Consider the following 17,244-nt stretch of genomic DNA (forward strand, 5'->3'; position numbering starts at 1 on the left):
CTGAAAACTGCAGGTTTGAACATTAAATTTATGGGTGAGTTAGAAAGAAGCGCGCTCACCAGACTTCTGTAGCCCATTCCTGATCTCTGAGTGAAGCTAGCACCTCAACACTATATTAGCCGCAACTAACACAATGTTTTCTTTAAAACATTACTGCAACTTGTAGGTAACATTAGCCAATGTTGTGGGAGCGTTCCCTGTTAGCTGGGTATGCACCGTCTACCTAGCAGAAGTGGAGTGGACCCTAAATGGACTTACGGCTTGCACTTTAGACGATGTGCTGTAGATTGTTTAAATAGGGCTCTCTATCTCTTGTTCTGCTGCAGTGAGTGCTCGTTTAAAACCTCGCCACATACATATAAAACTATCTGCATGTGTAGAGGTAAGTGACAAAACGTTTTTCCATTACTAATTTAGGTGAGCTGACTCTGTAAGTAGACCACAGGCTGTTTGAATGTAAATCTCATAAGGTCTAATTGCCACTGGTATCCACACAGATGTCAACTGTTTCTGCTGTTTGACCCAGATGGATCACTGCTGCAAGTGTTGCAAAGGTTAACACTCCTACCTACTGGACATTTAAGTCCTTGGGGGATGAGAGGGCGGGGAGAAATCTACAAAAGATCAATTTGTTCTTGTTGTTGCTGAGATCAATTCCTAGTTGTGTTTCCTAAACCTTTATCGAACCCAACAAGAATGTCAATATCCGTCCACAGTGCGCGTTCATCTCGTTTGTGTTCAGTCTTACCTCTGAGATGAAAGTAGCTGAGGTGGTTTGCAACGACTTGCTCGATTGTCTCCTGTGCACAGAGTTTGACTCCACTTGGGAAAAGGATGTTTCGTTTCCGTCGTGAGATAACTGCACGGCTTTCATCAGCTACTTTGACATCAGATACATGAACGATCCGTGGAAACACCACAGGCTCGTCACTATAAGGCAGACTCAGGTAACCCATGGAGGAACCCTCCAGTGTTGCATCTGTGGTAACACAACAACAAATAAACAGCTTCAAAATGTAACTCGTATTTCAGTAAATAGTGAGCAATAAGTTTAAAAGCGAACTATGATACATACCTGTCCCTACGTCCAAAAATATGATCACAAAACTAAACACAACAGAGTAGAAAACACATCTCCAAGATACGATGCTCATGTTAAATCCGTGATTGTGTTTAAATCCGAGGACTTGGAAAAGGATCGAGTAGATGTATACTTCCTCTCAACAGCTTCTTACAAGTTTGCATAGTTCAGAAAGTCTCCAGACGCAAAAAAAACGTTACCAAAGCCAGGACAGAAATCATTTGGTGACACTATGACATGCCGGTTTTCCTCTGCAGCTGAGCAGAGGTGTGTCCCACGGTGCTGAGAGGACAGCTCCTGGCTCAGGTAGATAGGCAGATGGCTCTTGGAGAGAGGGGGATTTTTTAATGCTCTCTAATCCTGTTTACTCTAAGCCTTTTAGAAGAGCTCGCCAAGAAGTTACTGGAGCAACACTGGGAAGGGAGGGCGCTTAGTGTGGAAGAAACGTGGACAGAGAAGACGTAACAGAGGCCGCAGAATCAGCAGAAAGATGCATCAATGTGTACAGATATTATGATAGTTTAATAATAATTTGGATTCTTGAAAGGGGATCTGTTTGGATTCTGTTTTCTGTAAGAACACAGCAGAGCAAATGTCCAGTAAAGGAGACTTAATCCTGGTCTCCCAGTTGAAGGACAGTTCCCAACTGTTAAAGCACCCTGACACCCAATTAGACAAATGGCATTAAACACATGAAGCCTGTGGAGACCATAATGGTGGTCATGTGTCTGCTGCTCTGGAGGATAAAATTAAAATATTAATCCAAAAGGTACAAGTTAATTTGACAGGAGAAACTGTTGATAAAGAGTTGCATTCCCTCAGATCAGACACAGACCTCCACACATCCACTCCCACACAAAAACACAGTGATTATGTGTCAGGTTGGTCTCGCGGCTGAGGTGCTGAGCTAAGGAGCAGCAGCTGAAATCCTCTCAGTATGTATATATTGACAGCAGCGAGAGTCGTGGGCTTAGTCTGGAGTTCACCTTTGACCCCAAACTCTTCCTCCAGTGGGATTTATCCTGTTTTTAAAAGGAAAATCTGCCTCTTCTTATCTTTAAGTCGCTGCATTACGTATGCCAAAACAAAAAAGAAGAAAGGAGCAAGTAATGAGGGCTAACAACCTTAAGGCTAGGTAAGATGACAATAACAGGCTCACAGTTACAATGCTAATATTTTTGATTTATCATTTAAATTGTAATTAATTATTAATTTTGTTTTTAATTTTAATCAGAAATTTTGAATTTAATATATTAAAGGCTCAGGCACACCTGCAAAAACATGTAGGAGGAAATTGTCCGTAGACGAGAAAAAGAGAATTCCCGCACACTGTCCTATTATCTGCAAAAAATGTCAGACCTTGATCAAGTTGAATATGATTTTCCTTCCAGTTTTGAATATTGTTCAACCCGATGAATGTCTGACAACGGAAATGCTGTCTACTTAATGTTTTTTGCATGCAAGTCACTCTTTTTGGAATATATTAAAACAACAACAAAAATACTAGTGTTTAGCAGTGTTTTGAGTCGCATGCATGTCCTGTTTTTTACGGTTTCTACATTGTGTTCAAACAAAGGTAATATAACTGTTGGGGTGACACTAAAAACCTGAACTTTTTTCTGTGCAGAAAATTAATCAGGAATCCATAATGACATTGGTATCATTAAAAATATACCTGGTCACAGCTGAACAATGTTTAACTCACAGATTGATCCTGTACTATGAGATCTTGGACATCTCGCAGTCGAGCCAAGTCGGCCTCGAGGGCAGTGGTTCCAACTCTTATTATTCAATTGCTGCGTGTGTGCATTGCTCGATGACAGATTTCAGTGATTCTCTTTCTAATACTACCATTTCGAATGGTGAGTATACAGTAAATAATCCTGTGTGCTGACAGTGAACAGGGCTTGCTTTCCATAAATGTTTGGTAATACAAACTCAGTTGCCAATTTATTAGGTTCACCTCGCTCACACTAATGCTGTCTAGGATTTAATGCCGGACTGATGCATTACTTAAAGCTTAGTGTACCTGACAAATTGGTGACTGAGATTGATGTTGTATACGCTGCATGGCTGCAGCACTGTAGTACAGAATGGGAGGGGGATTACTGAGAGTCAGACTGCGAAGGGATCTGACAGGCTGAGACAGTAAATACACCTAAGCCGACTGTGTAACCCTCTGAACAGATTATATTGGCATTGTAACGTACAAGCGTTTCAAAATGAAGCCTTTTGGCCCGAGAAGAGCTGAAGAATTTGGCTCGTCTGGGCAAAAAGAGAATTATTAACAGTAATAGAAAAAGGGACTGCAGAAATGAGGCCAAAGAAAAAAGTCTGGTACATAAAAAGGAATAAATCAGCTGATTTACGACACAAACATTCAGTCTCTGTTTTAGTTACCGACCTCTAATCCTCATCTTGTTACCGAGTGCGACCAGAGATCAAGAGTCAAGACCCCACTCAAATACTGTCCACTATACATTATAAAAAAACACACTGGGCTTGTTTAATGCAACTATTTAGGTTCGTGGTTCCAAATTTTTTAAAAAACCCAAGAGAATAAGAAACGTAATTTGGTCTACAAGTTTTAATATACCATTGAAACCAAAGATATTTTGGAATCAGCTGCTGTACATTCATCCAACACAATGTCTAAAAAACATAACATCATAAAGTGTTAACGAGGTATAAACATCTGAACAAACAGGGAAAAAACTACAAGACTATCAACACTGATCTCTGCTGAGAAGAATTCAGGCAACAGTAGTGACGGCCGCAGCGTCTCTGAGGTCTCAGTGAGGAAGGTTTTATATTTGAGAGCATACTGATAGACATGCTAATGTATGTGCACCCCTGACCTTTTTGCAAGTTGTATTCTTATCGAAATAATGAATTAAGAACTTGAGTTTCTTATATGTTGTATGTAAGTTATCCTTGTTTTTGATGCAACTAAAATAACTGAGTGAACACAGCAAACAATGTTCTGTGATTCGGGCTGCATGATGGGAAACTATTTCTCCCACATTTCGTATCAAATTATTTCTTTTTCATCTAAATACCGAAGCTATTCGTTTACGGAGTCAATCTGGATAAAGGTTTATGCAAAAGAGACAAAAAATTTCAAAAACAATGAGAACAATAATTTAGAATATGCATTATACAAGCTGACAATATACAGAAGTCTGTATTGATAGTCTTACATCCCACTTTAGCCTTATTCAGCCAATTTTTGAAGGCAAAGTTAACACCAGTGGCTATGTTGATATGCACAAATATTCCTGGTTTTTGCCCCAATTCTGCAAAAAGACAATATTTCTACTAAGCCGTTTACATGGCTAATGAAAATTAATATTACAATACTACTCCGGATTACATGCAGCTGTGCATACTCAGATTAAGGTGCCCTGACGTGTCGTTTAACATGTCTAAATATAGAGAAGAGGAACTGCTGGAGCAGCTCGTGACATTTTACTCATTTGCAGGATTTTTGCAAAGTTTTCCATCAGTGGTGGACTTGTTTAATCACACAAACTCAGTGTCCCTCTTTCATTCCTTCAACCATCCTCTTTAAAAGGTCAGTGTTGGGATTTTTCCGCATGTAAAAGAACAGTTAATATCCAAGTCTTTCATAATATAATGTTTAAAAGTAGGTTTGTTTCTTCTCCCAATGAGAAATGCAGGATTTTCTTTTGGGCACGTATCTCTACCCTACAGCCTTGCAATCTGTTGGTGAGTTGGTTTGTGCAGCGTGCAACACACAGAGCTGACTGTAAACAGGCAAGAGGCTGTGCGTCCCAAGCTGCAGTAAAACCCATACTAAGACAAAATTTGCTGTATACATAAACAATGCTCCTCAAACCCCAATATTAGCTGTAATATCCCACGTCTTTATCAGAAAATGTTACATTCAGAAAAAGGCCTAATTCTGGAATATGCTGTTTACATTACCTACATCAAATCCAGAATATCGTCATATTCAGAATAACGGTGGATTATTAGTGAGCATGTAAACGGAGTTACTGTGTCCCGGTATAGTTTTAGAGTCCACTGGGGACTGCAGAGAGTCACAGATAAATGGTAAAATATAAACAATCAGCTTCGTTGCAAAGAGAGTTGAGTAAATGATTCTAGTTTACTGTCATTTGCAGACACTGTCATGTTTCCTATCTGGCACTGGGAGGCAACAAGGATATCTGAGTGAGGCACATTAGTTTTTTTTTTTTTTTACACGTATCTAAAATAAGAAAAAGTTGGAATTGCTGCTTCATGTTACTTTTCCAATTTCCACGTCATTCTACAATGAGATTCAAAAAGGAAAACGCAGGAAATGTACTTCATACCCTCCCTGTGTTCATCCAGTAATGTACTGATACCAAGAACACAGAATCAGAACAGCTGAAGGTGGATTTATAGAGGCGCTCGACACTTTTGATGAGAGTTGACTAAAAGAAATGTTGTGTTTTCTAACAGAAAAACAGTGTTTAGAAGCCGATCATGAATCGGTCTTTAGAAAAACCAGGAGTGAGACGGAAATATTACATCACACATGATGTCTAATAATTATCAGTAAAGCAAATAAACCCAACTAACTAAAACATTTAAAACTTGCTGCAGAAACTAGGTGTAACGTTGTTAAAATTTTAATCAATTTCCTATGAATATATATATCTATATACAAAATAAATACAAAATCAATTACTTTAATGAAATATCTTGCAGCATAAAATCCATGAAAAAAAAAGTCATGGGGTGTACAAACATTTTCATGTCTAGATATAATCCACAGTAAAACTCATTCTGGTTGGATGGACAGCTACCTGTTTATTTAAATTAACTGATGCCTTCGTGTTCACTCACAGGACCAACAGATAGTCGGAGGTTAACATGTTTGCTCGAGTCAATGCATAAAACAATAACAGCATCTAAATGCAAAGGAAATATTTTCAGTTCACACTGAAATGTCCGTCGCTCAGTATGAGCAGTGATTATTAATGGCTACAGGAATGTGACGCACTGAAACGCAGAGCTACTTTATCTGTTACCATCCAGGTTCTGACGCCGGTAAAGGTGGAGTACCAGATCTCTGATTTCATCTCGTTTCCTTCGCACCTGCTGCCGGGGAAACCATCGTTGTAGGTGGAGAGGGAGGTCAAAGTGCACAACAGGGTCCTGAGAGCAGAAGCACAGTTACTGTCGTATTACGGTGCCACAGAACTCTTTTATTTTCTACTATTTTTCTTACCTACACATGAAAAAATAACGCTCCGTTATAACAATAAAACTTGTCAGACTGTGTAGAGCTCCAAAAAAAAAAAAAGATGCTGACAACCTCTTTACCTCCAAAAAACTCTCGACGTATTGCAGCAGGTAGAGGCCGCAGTCGCTGCTGTTGTCCTGAAGGGGAACTTGACAGTGTGAGCTTTGCATCTGGTCGGGACTGAAGTCCCTCGATGAACCACGACGGACTTCCCACTCTGACTGCAGGTACCTGAAAGACAAATACGCATTATCTAAAGCTCAGTATACACTGTGCGATTTTGGGCTTTCACAGACAAAAGATAACTGCTGTGGCAGAAGAGTGGCAATATCTTTGGTCGAGGCTCGAAAACGGAGGACCTACATCGTACAGTGAGAGAGGTTCAAGGATGGCCGTAGTCTGGGATCAAATTCTGACAGTGTCAGAAATTTGGGATGAGCATCTCCCTGTTAAAACCTACACACACTAACCAACCAATGGAAGTGCATCACGAAATGACGCACTGATCAGCGCCACACTGCTAAAATGCTAGTAGATGGTATTACTAGTTGAAAAATTGGCGTGCCAAGTTGGCCTCTTTTCCCCAGCCACAACTGCATCCACATCCTCTTCTTCAGACTTTTTCCAACACACATAAATGCCACTATAGCGAGGGCTCGATTCTGGTTTGTTTACATTTTTCTTATCCCTGCAGCGGCGAAGATGGATGGCACACACTGACAAAGTTTTGTTTGTACGTATTGACGTTAACCGAAGTACGTCGTAGTCTGCGATTCAGTGGGTGTCTACATTCATCAAACTTGATGTTTTACCCAACTTTATTAAGAGCTATGTCCCACAGTGTAGCTTGCACTAACCTTAAAAGAAAAATCTCAGTCTGCAGGAGGCTTAACATGTGTGCATCGTAATCACACACAGCCAGATGGATTAAAAGTATCATACTTACTCCCGTAAGAGTTTGAAGACTCGCTCATGAAGTGAACGTTTGAGGGAATCCATGATGAGAATACACGGCCTGCAGAGAGGAGATAAACATCTGTCAGTCAATGTTTAAATCTACATGACGTTTTTTTTTTCATATTTAAAGGGTAGTGTGAGTGCACAAAGTACCTGTTGTAGTATGCATAAGGGTGTCACGGTGTGAGTTGACTTTTATTATGGAGTAGTCACAAGAATGTGAGATAAGCACCATTAATATGATTCATCCAAGATGCATCTACGTATAAAGACAGCGGCATTATTCTGCATTTGTTGACAGCGGTTCAGTTTGAATCACTGAGTAATGAAAGGAGAAGAAGCCCCAGTGAGCTGTTAGATGAAGAGCTGCAGGTGACAGGCTGCACGACTCCGACTTTATAGTGATATAACCAACTCCTTTTCGTCATTAATGTTTTCTGTTTCTCTATTTCAATGAGGTTTAAATCTATTGCAATTTAGGCTTTTGCTTTTTTCATTTAACACCAAATCCTTCTGTTGACTCGTCTCCTTGTAAGTAAAATTTGACTCCTGATACTCTGTCTTCTGACCTGCTAGCGCTGCAGTTATTAATTGTAGCATCCACTGACCGTACTGATTTAAAAAGAAAAATAATGGTGAGGGCAGAGGGCGAGTAATGTAATCAGTGTATGCCTGAACACCGTGTAACTGCTGTAACACCAACCACTGCAGCAAGCCTAGCATGTAAAAAAGACGAACCTGGAAAACACAGTCCAGACTCTCTAAACACATCTGAAAAATCTACCACAATAATTTTCTTTAGCTTTATGGCCAAACTTAAATAAAGGTTTCTCTTTCATCATACAAACCTTGCACAGAAATAAAATCCAATCTCTTGGCATCACTTCAGACATCCTTGGTGATGTTGATGTATCACAACCCGCTAGAGTACAGGGTACCAACTTTGCAAAGAACAAATGTCCAGACATCCTTCATACTTTGCAGTAAAGCTCTGTTAATGAAATCTGGATGATATAAGGTGTGTGCTACTTGCATGTTGTTGCACTCAATTCTTAATTGTTTGTGATGTTGTTGTGGAAGTACTTTATTGTTAAACATCTGTCTTTTATTGTAATATCGTTTTGCTGTTGTTGCATTTGTCTGACACATTTGTTGCCACGGACACCAAGTGAGTTTCCGAAAGGATAAATAAATAAACCAACTAAATGGAAAAAAAAAAACTGAACCAGTTCTCATTCTCATAAATCAGGCAGTCACTGTGTAACTTCATGTCCCAGCACTCTCACCTCTTGCTAACAGTTTTCCTCTGGCAGGTCGTCTCTGTGCAGTTCTACAAACAATGGAAAAAAAACAGACTTGGAAGAACAAATAAAAGCATGATTGGTTTAAAAAATAAATGAAAAAATATTATTCCTTATGAGTGCAGAGCAGAGGTTTTTCTTACCACTGGACCAGATGGTGGATCTTTGGTGGATTCTTCTGTAGCTTTTTCTAAAACACATGAAACCAACCAGCTTTGGAGTCACAATGTAAAGAACTGAAGTGCTTGAATTATAGAAAACAAATAAAGGATAACTGCAATTAATCGCAGCTGCATTTTGATCAAAGAAGGCATCATTTAGTCAAACAAACCTGTCTCTGTGTCCATGCTGTCACTGTGGTTTGATGTAAGTAGTGTCTCTGCATTGTCATTTGGGCTTTTAGTCCCCTGAGCAGCCTCTTGGTCCTGTGACTCGCCCGTCCCATCAGAGTTCTTCCCAGAGTTTGGACCACTCCAGGCCTCCGATTTTGGCTCCTCCAGACCAGGAAAGCAAATGACGACTAAATACCAATGAGCCCTAAACAGACAACAGGTCAATGTGACATATAGTGTAATAAACTAAAAAAGTAAAAAAAGTACAATGAAACTCTTCATGCATTTAACTCACTCCTGATTGACGGGCACAAACAGGAAGTCCTTTCTGAAGATGTCCACATGGCGTGTCCAATTCTTCACCCGCTGGTGCCGCCTCTGCCTCTGACAACTGAGTGCACACAAAAAAGTTTTAACAGCATTTCATGTACATAAAAATACTGCTGGGAAATTCATGTTTTATGTCAGTCTGGTATTATACCAGGCGTGGACTTCAAAATACATCAAAGCAAATGTTTTTCAAGGTGCATGATAAAATTTCACAAAAGCACTTTACTGTGTATACGGTGCTTGTGAGCCCTCGGTACTTAACACAGGCAGGGCAGTTGTCTTTTTAAATCAATAATAATAATAATAATAATAATAATAATAATAATAATAATAATTAAAATAACACATTTTATTTATAACACACTTTACATTTAGCAAAATCTCAAAGTGCAACAGACATGGTATAGGGACAGTAGATTAAAAACATTAAAAACTAGGCAAAAGCTAAGAACAGATATGCAGCAAATAAGTTGTTTGAGTTAATATCCCTGACTTAACCAGGCGCATCTTCTGGTGCGTTTATTGCACATCAAAATGTTGATGCTGAAAAGATATACGGTGGGGCACTAATGGATGCATATTAGAGCTACGTTGTGTCAACAGTAGGGATGATAACACGATCAACTGATCAGTTGTTAATAATTTAATTGAAAGTGTGAAATTTAATCGATCAGTCTATGCAATGTTGTTTAAGGAAAAAATGCATTTTGGTCTTGTTTGAAATAATTAATAACGATTGATCAATTAATTGATTGTTCATTTACCAATAATGGATGACAGAAAGTGCTTAAAATCCCTTGTCAACAGCTACCTTAGAGACAAAGCAAAATTTCATGACTTTTCCAAAACTTTTGATGATTTTAACCAGTTCCATTCATTTCTCAGGCCTGGAAATGTGAATGTGATATTCCATGACTTTTCAAGGTTTCCCATGACCGTGGGAACCTTATATATTTACACATGGGCTCAACCTGATATTCCACTTTGTAATATTAGATATCTGCAGTAGGCAGCTGGCAGTGTAAAGTATGTTTAATGTCTAGTCCATCTGATTGGGACATTTGTGTTCTCACATGCAGCTCATTCGGGTAAAGTTTAGATACGTTCAGAGTCGCAGTGCATGTGTGAAAAAAGCCTTGGCTTTGTTCACGGTTTGGTAGTACATAAAACACTAGAAGAATATTTTTTGTCACTGTCAGATTGTGCACGAGGCTGTGGCTATTTCTGGGAAAAGCACATGCCAGTGCAGACCAATGTCAAACTCAGGTAAGTCTCAACAGAAAAGATTTTTTTTTTTTTTTGGCAGCACTACTTACGAGTCGTTGGTGACACCTTCACTGGCATTGTCCCTCCGCGTCAGCTGCTTATAGAAGAAGCTGCTGAAGATGTGCGAGCGCTCTGTCACTGCATCAGAGGCTTTGTGTAGAAGGTATCTGATACAATAACACATTAACACAATCAATCTAAAGTCGATCTGTTTTCCCAAAGCTTGTGAGGAACCAAAGTGAATTGGAAGGATTTTTTTATATGAGTTACTTACTTGAGGTAAAAATCAATGATAACATCATTGAGGAAATGCCCCGAGTCGAGGCACTGCAGGTCCTCCATGGTGACGGTTATTCCTCCTTTCAGTGGCGGAGGAGGAAATTGGATCAGCCTAAAGTTGTAAGAAAGAGAATGAGCCGGAAAAGGCAGACATGATCAAGGACAGTTGTTTCATTAGGGCCACTAGAACATTTAATGTTTCATTAATTAGTCACTTTCATTCAGTTACAGCTGGATGCTGAGTCCTTTTTTAGTGTCTTCTCCGCGTTACATAAAAACGATCATAATGACTTTCATGCAGAGATATGCAAGTTTTAAATTTGGGAAAAATAGAGCAATAATATCCCATCAGTATTATGCATTGGCAAATACCATGAGTTAAGAATCCAGAGTGAAATAAGATAGGTGCATCCCTAATTTTTATTATATCTTATTCCTAAGAGTGAACTGCATTGGCTGTCAGAATTAGGAACGCACAGATTTATCGTCCGTATTGGCGGATATTCCCCTTGTTGACCGTCACCAGCCCATCAGCAGATGAAATTCACCGATGGCAGTGGCTGGTTATTTTTCTGTTGTACCTCATCAATTTGTGCACAAAAGGCTAAATCAATAACAGCAAAAACAAAGGAAAAAACAACATAAAAACATATGTATTGCCAATCGGCTAAATTGTTATTTTAAATATCAGCCCATAATTTCACCATCCGTGCATCCCTAGCAACAATCTTATTTTGAAAGCCACTTACCAACCCCCTGCTGAGGAGGCTGCATTAGCAGCTTAATATATGATAAAGTAGGTGACTCGCCTGCGAGCCTGGCCATGATGTTTAAATTTAGTCCAGCTGGAGTCTGGTACGCACAGGGACGTAAAGTAGGAGTCTTTGCTTCTCCGATGGCACAGTGTGTATACAGGAGCGGGCTCGTCCTTTTTCTGCAGGAGAAAATTCATATCATATGAGTGAAATTTACATTGTAATCTATTACATTAAAATCTGAGAGGTTGCAAGATGACTAACAGGAGGAAACACGCAAAAAAAAACATTCCTGCAGTTTATTTTGTTCAGACTTTTTCTTAATGTTGCTTTAGTTCTTGTGATTAAGTGCAGGCTAACCTTTTTAGGACTCTATAGATAATGTAAATGCAGAAAAGATAGCTGATTTAACTGATCACAACCAGTAAACATACACACATGAGGAAGATACTGTTTCATTTTAAGTGGTCACGAGCCAAATACCTTGGGAAAACTTACCTCGGATGGAAGTTCAGACTCTTTTTCTTTCTGATCCTTTTCTGGTTTAACTTGTGTCCCCGTTTCTTGTTCGTCCTCCAGCTCAGGCACTGTCTCTTTCTGTGACTCAAACTCCAGTTGGATGTGTGCTGTTGTGTCTTTGTCTGTATCAAAATGTAGATCATCCTCGTTTGAGAAAAGTCGTGGGTCAGTGGTCACCAGGCCCAGCAGAGACAGCAGGTAAGAGTCCCGTCCAGACCTTCTGATCATCTCTATGCTCTCATCCAGAGAAAGAACCGGAGAGAGGAAGTCTCCAAAGCAGCTAAGTCTGTCGGCACCATGGATGGATTTTTCATTTGAAAGACTGTTGAGACAGTCAATGTCCAGGAGGGAGCGCATCAGAGCCCCTTCCATCCCCTCCACAGGATTCCTCAGAGTCAGCAAGAGGAAGGGGCTCGGCATATCTATCAAAATAAAGAAAGTTTTACAACACGTATGTGCCATGCAAATTTACACTGAGAAAAGAGAACTCCAGTAATGAGTCATAAATCCCAGAAATCCGTTTCAGCATCTCCGGTTCCCTCGTCTCAAAGTCAGTGGGTTTTTTAAATGGGTTTTTGGTTAGAAGCCTGAAATGAGCACAAAAGCTCAAGAGACTTCCACGTTTTGCTCTACGACATACAATATGTCAGTAAATACCACAACCGCGAAGTTTGGAGCTTTTATGTATCTTAAAAAAGATGGTTGCTAATGAGTGGCTAAATGAGACTATACACCATCACAACGAGCCGTGCCATACACGGCTTTATAGCCTCGTAGTGCTGGCAACGCGACCGTAGTGTAGTTCGTTTTACATTTAGGCTTCAAAAAAAACTAAAAGTGGAGTTCAATTGTGAATTTCTTACTTAAAAAACATGCAAGTATCATAAACATTTGTTTATCACAGAGCTTATTTTCTGCAATGAGCCAAAAATCCAATCGAAAAATCCTGTAGGCTTTTTGATAAGGGAAACGGAATCATCGCTGATAACAACAAAAACAAAATAAACAGCAAAAAAAACACTGATTTCTTCTATCAGCCAAATTGGGCATCAATATTTGCCCAGAATTTAACAATTAGTGCATCCCTTCTTCTGCCTGCTTTGACTGGATTTGGATAAAATTCTTAGCTTTGTTTTCCATCTTCATAAACTTGCTGCTTTTCAGAACAATACAATTTGATTTTGTAATCTAAATGCTACATGTCTCCAAAAAACATTTAGAAATGATAAAAAGCTGGAGTGTACTCTGAAATCTGAGCCTCACCAGTGTTCGTGGCTCCATTGCGTCTGACGCCCAGCTTTAGAAGCTCTCGCTGTACATCAGCTGCAGCAGTTTCTGACACACACAACAGAAGGACGGCGGATGGCTGAGGTTCCTCGTCGCTGTCAAAGTAAAACTCCCGGTCCTCCAGGTCCTGCTGCTCCCACACGCTGTACCTCCTCAGGTCTTTACGCTCCAAGGTTAACACCACCTCCTCCTCTTCATCAGCGTCTGGGGAGACAGCTGTGGTCAGGTTAGCTTAGCAGCACGGAGTGAAGTATCTGTTCATAACCAAAATATTTTAGAAATTGGATTTTGATTTAAAGTCAGAGAGACTCATCCTCTGAGGATCATGAATGGCTGTTAAAAAACTTAATGGCAATCCATCCACAATTTTCTGAGATATTTTTTAACGCTGAAACACATTGCCGTTCGTAGTCATGCAGCCAGTGAGGATAAAAACATCAATATTAATTTTGATTTCACAACAATGTTGGAAACAAAACTCCCTCCCCTGACCCCCATCCACCGTGCATTTGTCTATTTTTTCTTGTTGTTTTCATTTGTTCTTCTGATTCATATCTCTGTTCTTTAAGTTTAAGTGGTGTGTGCTTTTTCCTACTCATTACTATGATTATTTATTATTATTATTATTATTATTATTATTATTGTTGTTGTTGTTGTTGTTGCTATGATTATTATTACTATTATTATTACCTAATTTCCTAAATTTTATTCCAGTAATGTGAAATGACGTATGGTTCAAGTGGAAGAGGCAGAGAAAACATTAAAAAAAAAGCCTGTGGGCAAGATTGTGAATATGAGCCGTTGAAACCGAAATAAAAACTGAGTTCAAAAACAACAACGTAAAAAAACGCTGGATTACAGTTCGACTGAACACACTTAGTAAATTCTTATGAAACTCTCTGCAGGCTCGGCTCAAGGGTGAAGTAATCAGAAAAGGTTATTTAGTCATGATTTAATCATGATTTGTTTTTCAGAAACAAACTCATAGCCGCAAGAAAATATAACCAAACAAGATTGTTGCTCTGTTTGTCCAAAATGTTTTACACAACTAATATGCACCATATTTTTTTAACACACCCACGGACCAGTTTAACCACCTCAGTTCCCTGAAGGGAAGATTTCACAGGCTCAGAAGGTGAAAGAGCACTGGGGCCTCGAGGGTCTAATCCAGGAACACACACACACACACACACACACACACACACACACACACACACACAGTTTGGCATCTGAAATAGACCACTAAGCTGGGAGTGGATGGTGTGCAGACAGCATGACCAAAACAAGGAGTTTATGCGACGCAGACCAAAGGGCTCAAGCAGGCCACAACCTCTCTCCAAACACTGCGATTATGCTTCAGTGGACTTGACACCAAAGTTAAACAATTATCACAGCTTCACCTGTCAGCGGGATGACGATTTCTTGGTCTGTGATCTGTAAAAGGAGAGGAAAAAATGTGTTACACTTCACGTTCTGAAATATGATACAAACACTTAATGTGATCTGCAAAATGGACATATTCATGTTCTGTTAAAGTTACCATGATGTCTCCGCTCGCTTTCCCTTGGTATCCTCCACTGTGCAGCATGAAGAAGGAGTAATCTATACTGGGGATGTTAGAAGCTTCCACTGAACCAGGATCTACAACTACACGCAGCACCTGCAACACACAAACATAAACACACAGTGTGGAGACAACAGTGCAAACAGGTCACACTGAACAGTATAAGCAATGTAGATAAAACCAAAACAGCAACAGTAATAATGCTATTTTTCCAATTTCAAGATTTTAAAGCCACTGAAGAGATCTGAAACGTTGGCGCCATCTAGTGGTGTCACCAGAAACATCATGCTGGCTGACGGTAATGCACGCTGCTACTTTGTGTTATTTTGTTATCAAAACATTTCTTGAGGAAGATTATCTTGTTAGCGTCAGAGGGAATGGGAGGGAACAAATATCCAAACAATCCTGATTAAAAATTATGTTACAGCAGGAAACTCTTTTTCATGTGCTGAAGCTCCTGTTGGCTTGGGTTTCTGTGATTGCAGGTCTTTCTGCCTCTTTTTATACACAGTTTATCATGAGGGTGCAATTTAGGGTTCTGTGGGGTACGATCCTGCAAAAATACTGGCTTTATAACCTTTTTTTTTTTGGTTGAAGGGCGGCTCCATTATCTTTTTTTTAGGTTTTCATAACCGTCTGTAGCTTCCCAGTAATGCTCCTCATGTATTCAAGTCCAAAAATTAAAATTCTGATCGAAGTATTGGAGTTTTAGTGTCAATGTGAAATTTTCCCCAAGATCTTCTAACCTTTTTTCCAAGTGACCTGATGTAGGTTTCTACATGATGACGCTGCTACATATCACTGCTGTGTTTGTTGTTTCCACTTTGGAAATAAGTGTTTTTAGCAATGATTTTAAGTGTTTTTATCCTCTGGTATTTTTTTATATGTAATGACACTGCTGTGCTGTAAAATTCAAAATAAAAATTAAAAGCAAAGCCTGCCTAATGTGCGCCTTCTTCTTGATCGATCTCCCAGTTTGGAGAAGCAGACTGGACTACCAGCATGGAAGCTAAGCAATGCATTACTGTGGACGATCACGTCAGTTCAGCGTCGACAGACACACAATAACACAAACATGCTAACTGATTGAGGCCACAGTAAACCAGCAACTTTTGAGTGATCTGGGGTAAAATTACCGTTTCTGTCAATGGAGGCTGGTGGCTTTGAAGAGGGCGATGTAAGATCTGCAGCTCCCCATTATAAAAGGCTTTCTGACGGCAAGATAAAATGTTAAAACAATCTAAATTTAGCGTACACCTAAACGATTTTTTAGTTGGTCTTTATTTTAGGAGGCTAAAATGCTGCTGGTTACCTTAAACATGGGGAGTTGCTGGTCTGCCTTAATCTGTTAGTTTCTTCATGTTATAGTGTGTCTTTCAGAAGCGAACTAACATGGCGTTCACAGCAGTACACTGCTTGACTTCTGTGACCCAGTGTGTCTGTCTGCTACTCCAAACTGGGAGTGCCATCTACTGTAGGCATTACACTGGCTATGGATATAAAAATGTGTTAAATATGTGACCTGGTGATGTAGACATGCAGCCCCTGCAGTTTAGTGTTGCAATTTTAAATAGACAACTAAGCCTTCCAATACAGTGTAATTGTGTATTAATGTCATCTAATTTATACATAGTTTGTGTATTATCTACCTTTTTTGCCTTTGTTTTTTGTTTGTTGATTTGTGTGGTCTGTTCACTCATGTTTGTTTTGGTTTTGTCCATTTTAGGTTTTCCTTTACTGCTGATAATTATGCTTATTTATATGCTATTTTCTGCTTGTTTCTGCTTTGTAAACACATAACAATAAAAATCTTTTGGTCATAAAAAGAAATGTGTTAAATATAAGTTTAAATCTGCAGTATTGTATTATATTGAATCTCAATGTATCTTCACCTATTTAAATTAAGGTGTAGTAATAATTTTAAAAAGCACAATTTTCCATCTATAAAGCTCAAATTTTCAAAGCCAGCGCTGCTCTTACTCTCCACGCTCACACTGTCAGTGAACAGTGTGTATGTGGGGTTGAGGGAGGATAGAGCATCAGCGCTGTGACCCAATGTCAACACCTTTTGCAAACGTCTGAGTTGGTGTTTCCTCATGAAAAGGATGCACATGGACCTGCCCTTCAATCTTTCAGAGCTTGTGACAAATTTCCGCAGTCAAGTACAAAGCAGTCAACATAGTGGCTAAAACTAGTAGAGAATAATCTGATTTTTCCTCTTACTGTATCCATCTTTGCTCTCATTGAGATACACACAAGACTATCACACAAGAACATCACTGATCTGTTATAAAATGTGTTCATGTTGTATTAAAG

At 39.4% G+C, this 17,244-nt stretch overlaps 2 protein-coding genes across 2 annotated transcripts in view; both read right to left on the bottom strand.

Annotated features, from left to right (window-relative positions):
• Positions 1-5,967, bottom strand: part of impg2a (interphotoreceptor matrix proteoglycan 2a) — a 34,788-nt gene extending 28,821 nt beyond the window's left edge. Inside the window, exons 1-3 of the mRNA XM_042494777.1 lie at positions 5,939-5,967; positions 1,076-1,107; positions 749-979 (exon numbers count right to left, since the gene is read on the bottom strand). Coding sequence (XP_042350711.1) covers positions 749-979; positions 1,076-1,107; positions 5,939-5,967 — 292 coding nt within the window. The remainder of the gene's footprint in view (positions 1-748; positions 980-1,075; positions 1,108-5,938) is intronic.
• The window catches only part of senp7 (SUMO specific peptidase 7), a 26,312-nt gene continuing 12,721 nt past the window's right edge, over positions 3,654-17,244 (bottom strand). Inside the window, exons 9-22 of the mRNA XM_042494779.1 lie at positions 14,905-15,024; positions 14,765-14,798; positions 13,341-13,568; positions 12,057-12,499; positions 11,613-11,737; positions 10,799-10,915; positions 10,575-10,691; positions 9,224-9,319; positions 8,928-9,133; positions 8,740-8,786; positions 8,582-8,625; positions 7,285-7,353; positions 6,419-6,569; positions 3,654-6,250 (exon numbers count right to left, since the gene is read on the bottom strand). Of these exons, the coding sequence (XP_042350713.1) occupies positions 6,113-6,250; positions 6,419-6,569; positions 7,285-7,353; positions 8,582-8,625; positions 8,740-8,786; positions 8,928-9,133; positions 9,224-9,319; positions 10,575-10,691; positions 10,799-10,915; positions 11,613-11,737; positions 12,057-12,499; positions 13,341-13,568; positions 14,765-14,798; positions 14,905-15,024 (1,935 nt within the window). The 3' untranslated portion in view covers positions 3,654-6,112. The remainder of the gene's footprint in view (positions 6,251-6,418; positions 6,570-7,284; positions 7,354-8,581; positions 8,626-8,739; positions 8,787-8,927; positions 9,134-9,223; positions 9,320-10,574; positions 10,692-10,798; positions 10,916-11,612; positions 11,738-12,056; positions 12,500-13,340; positions 13,569-14,764; positions 14,799-14,904; positions 15,025-17,244) is intronic.

The sequence above is a fragment of the Plectropomus leopardus genome, chromosome 10 (genome assembly GCF_008729295.1).
Source record: "Plectropomus leopardus isolate mb chromosome 10, YSFRI_Pleo_2.0, whole genome shotgun sequence".
Taxonomy (NCBI): domain Eukaryota; kingdom Metazoa; phylum Chordata; class Actinopteri; order Perciformes; family Serranidae; genus Plectropomus; species Plectropomus leopardus.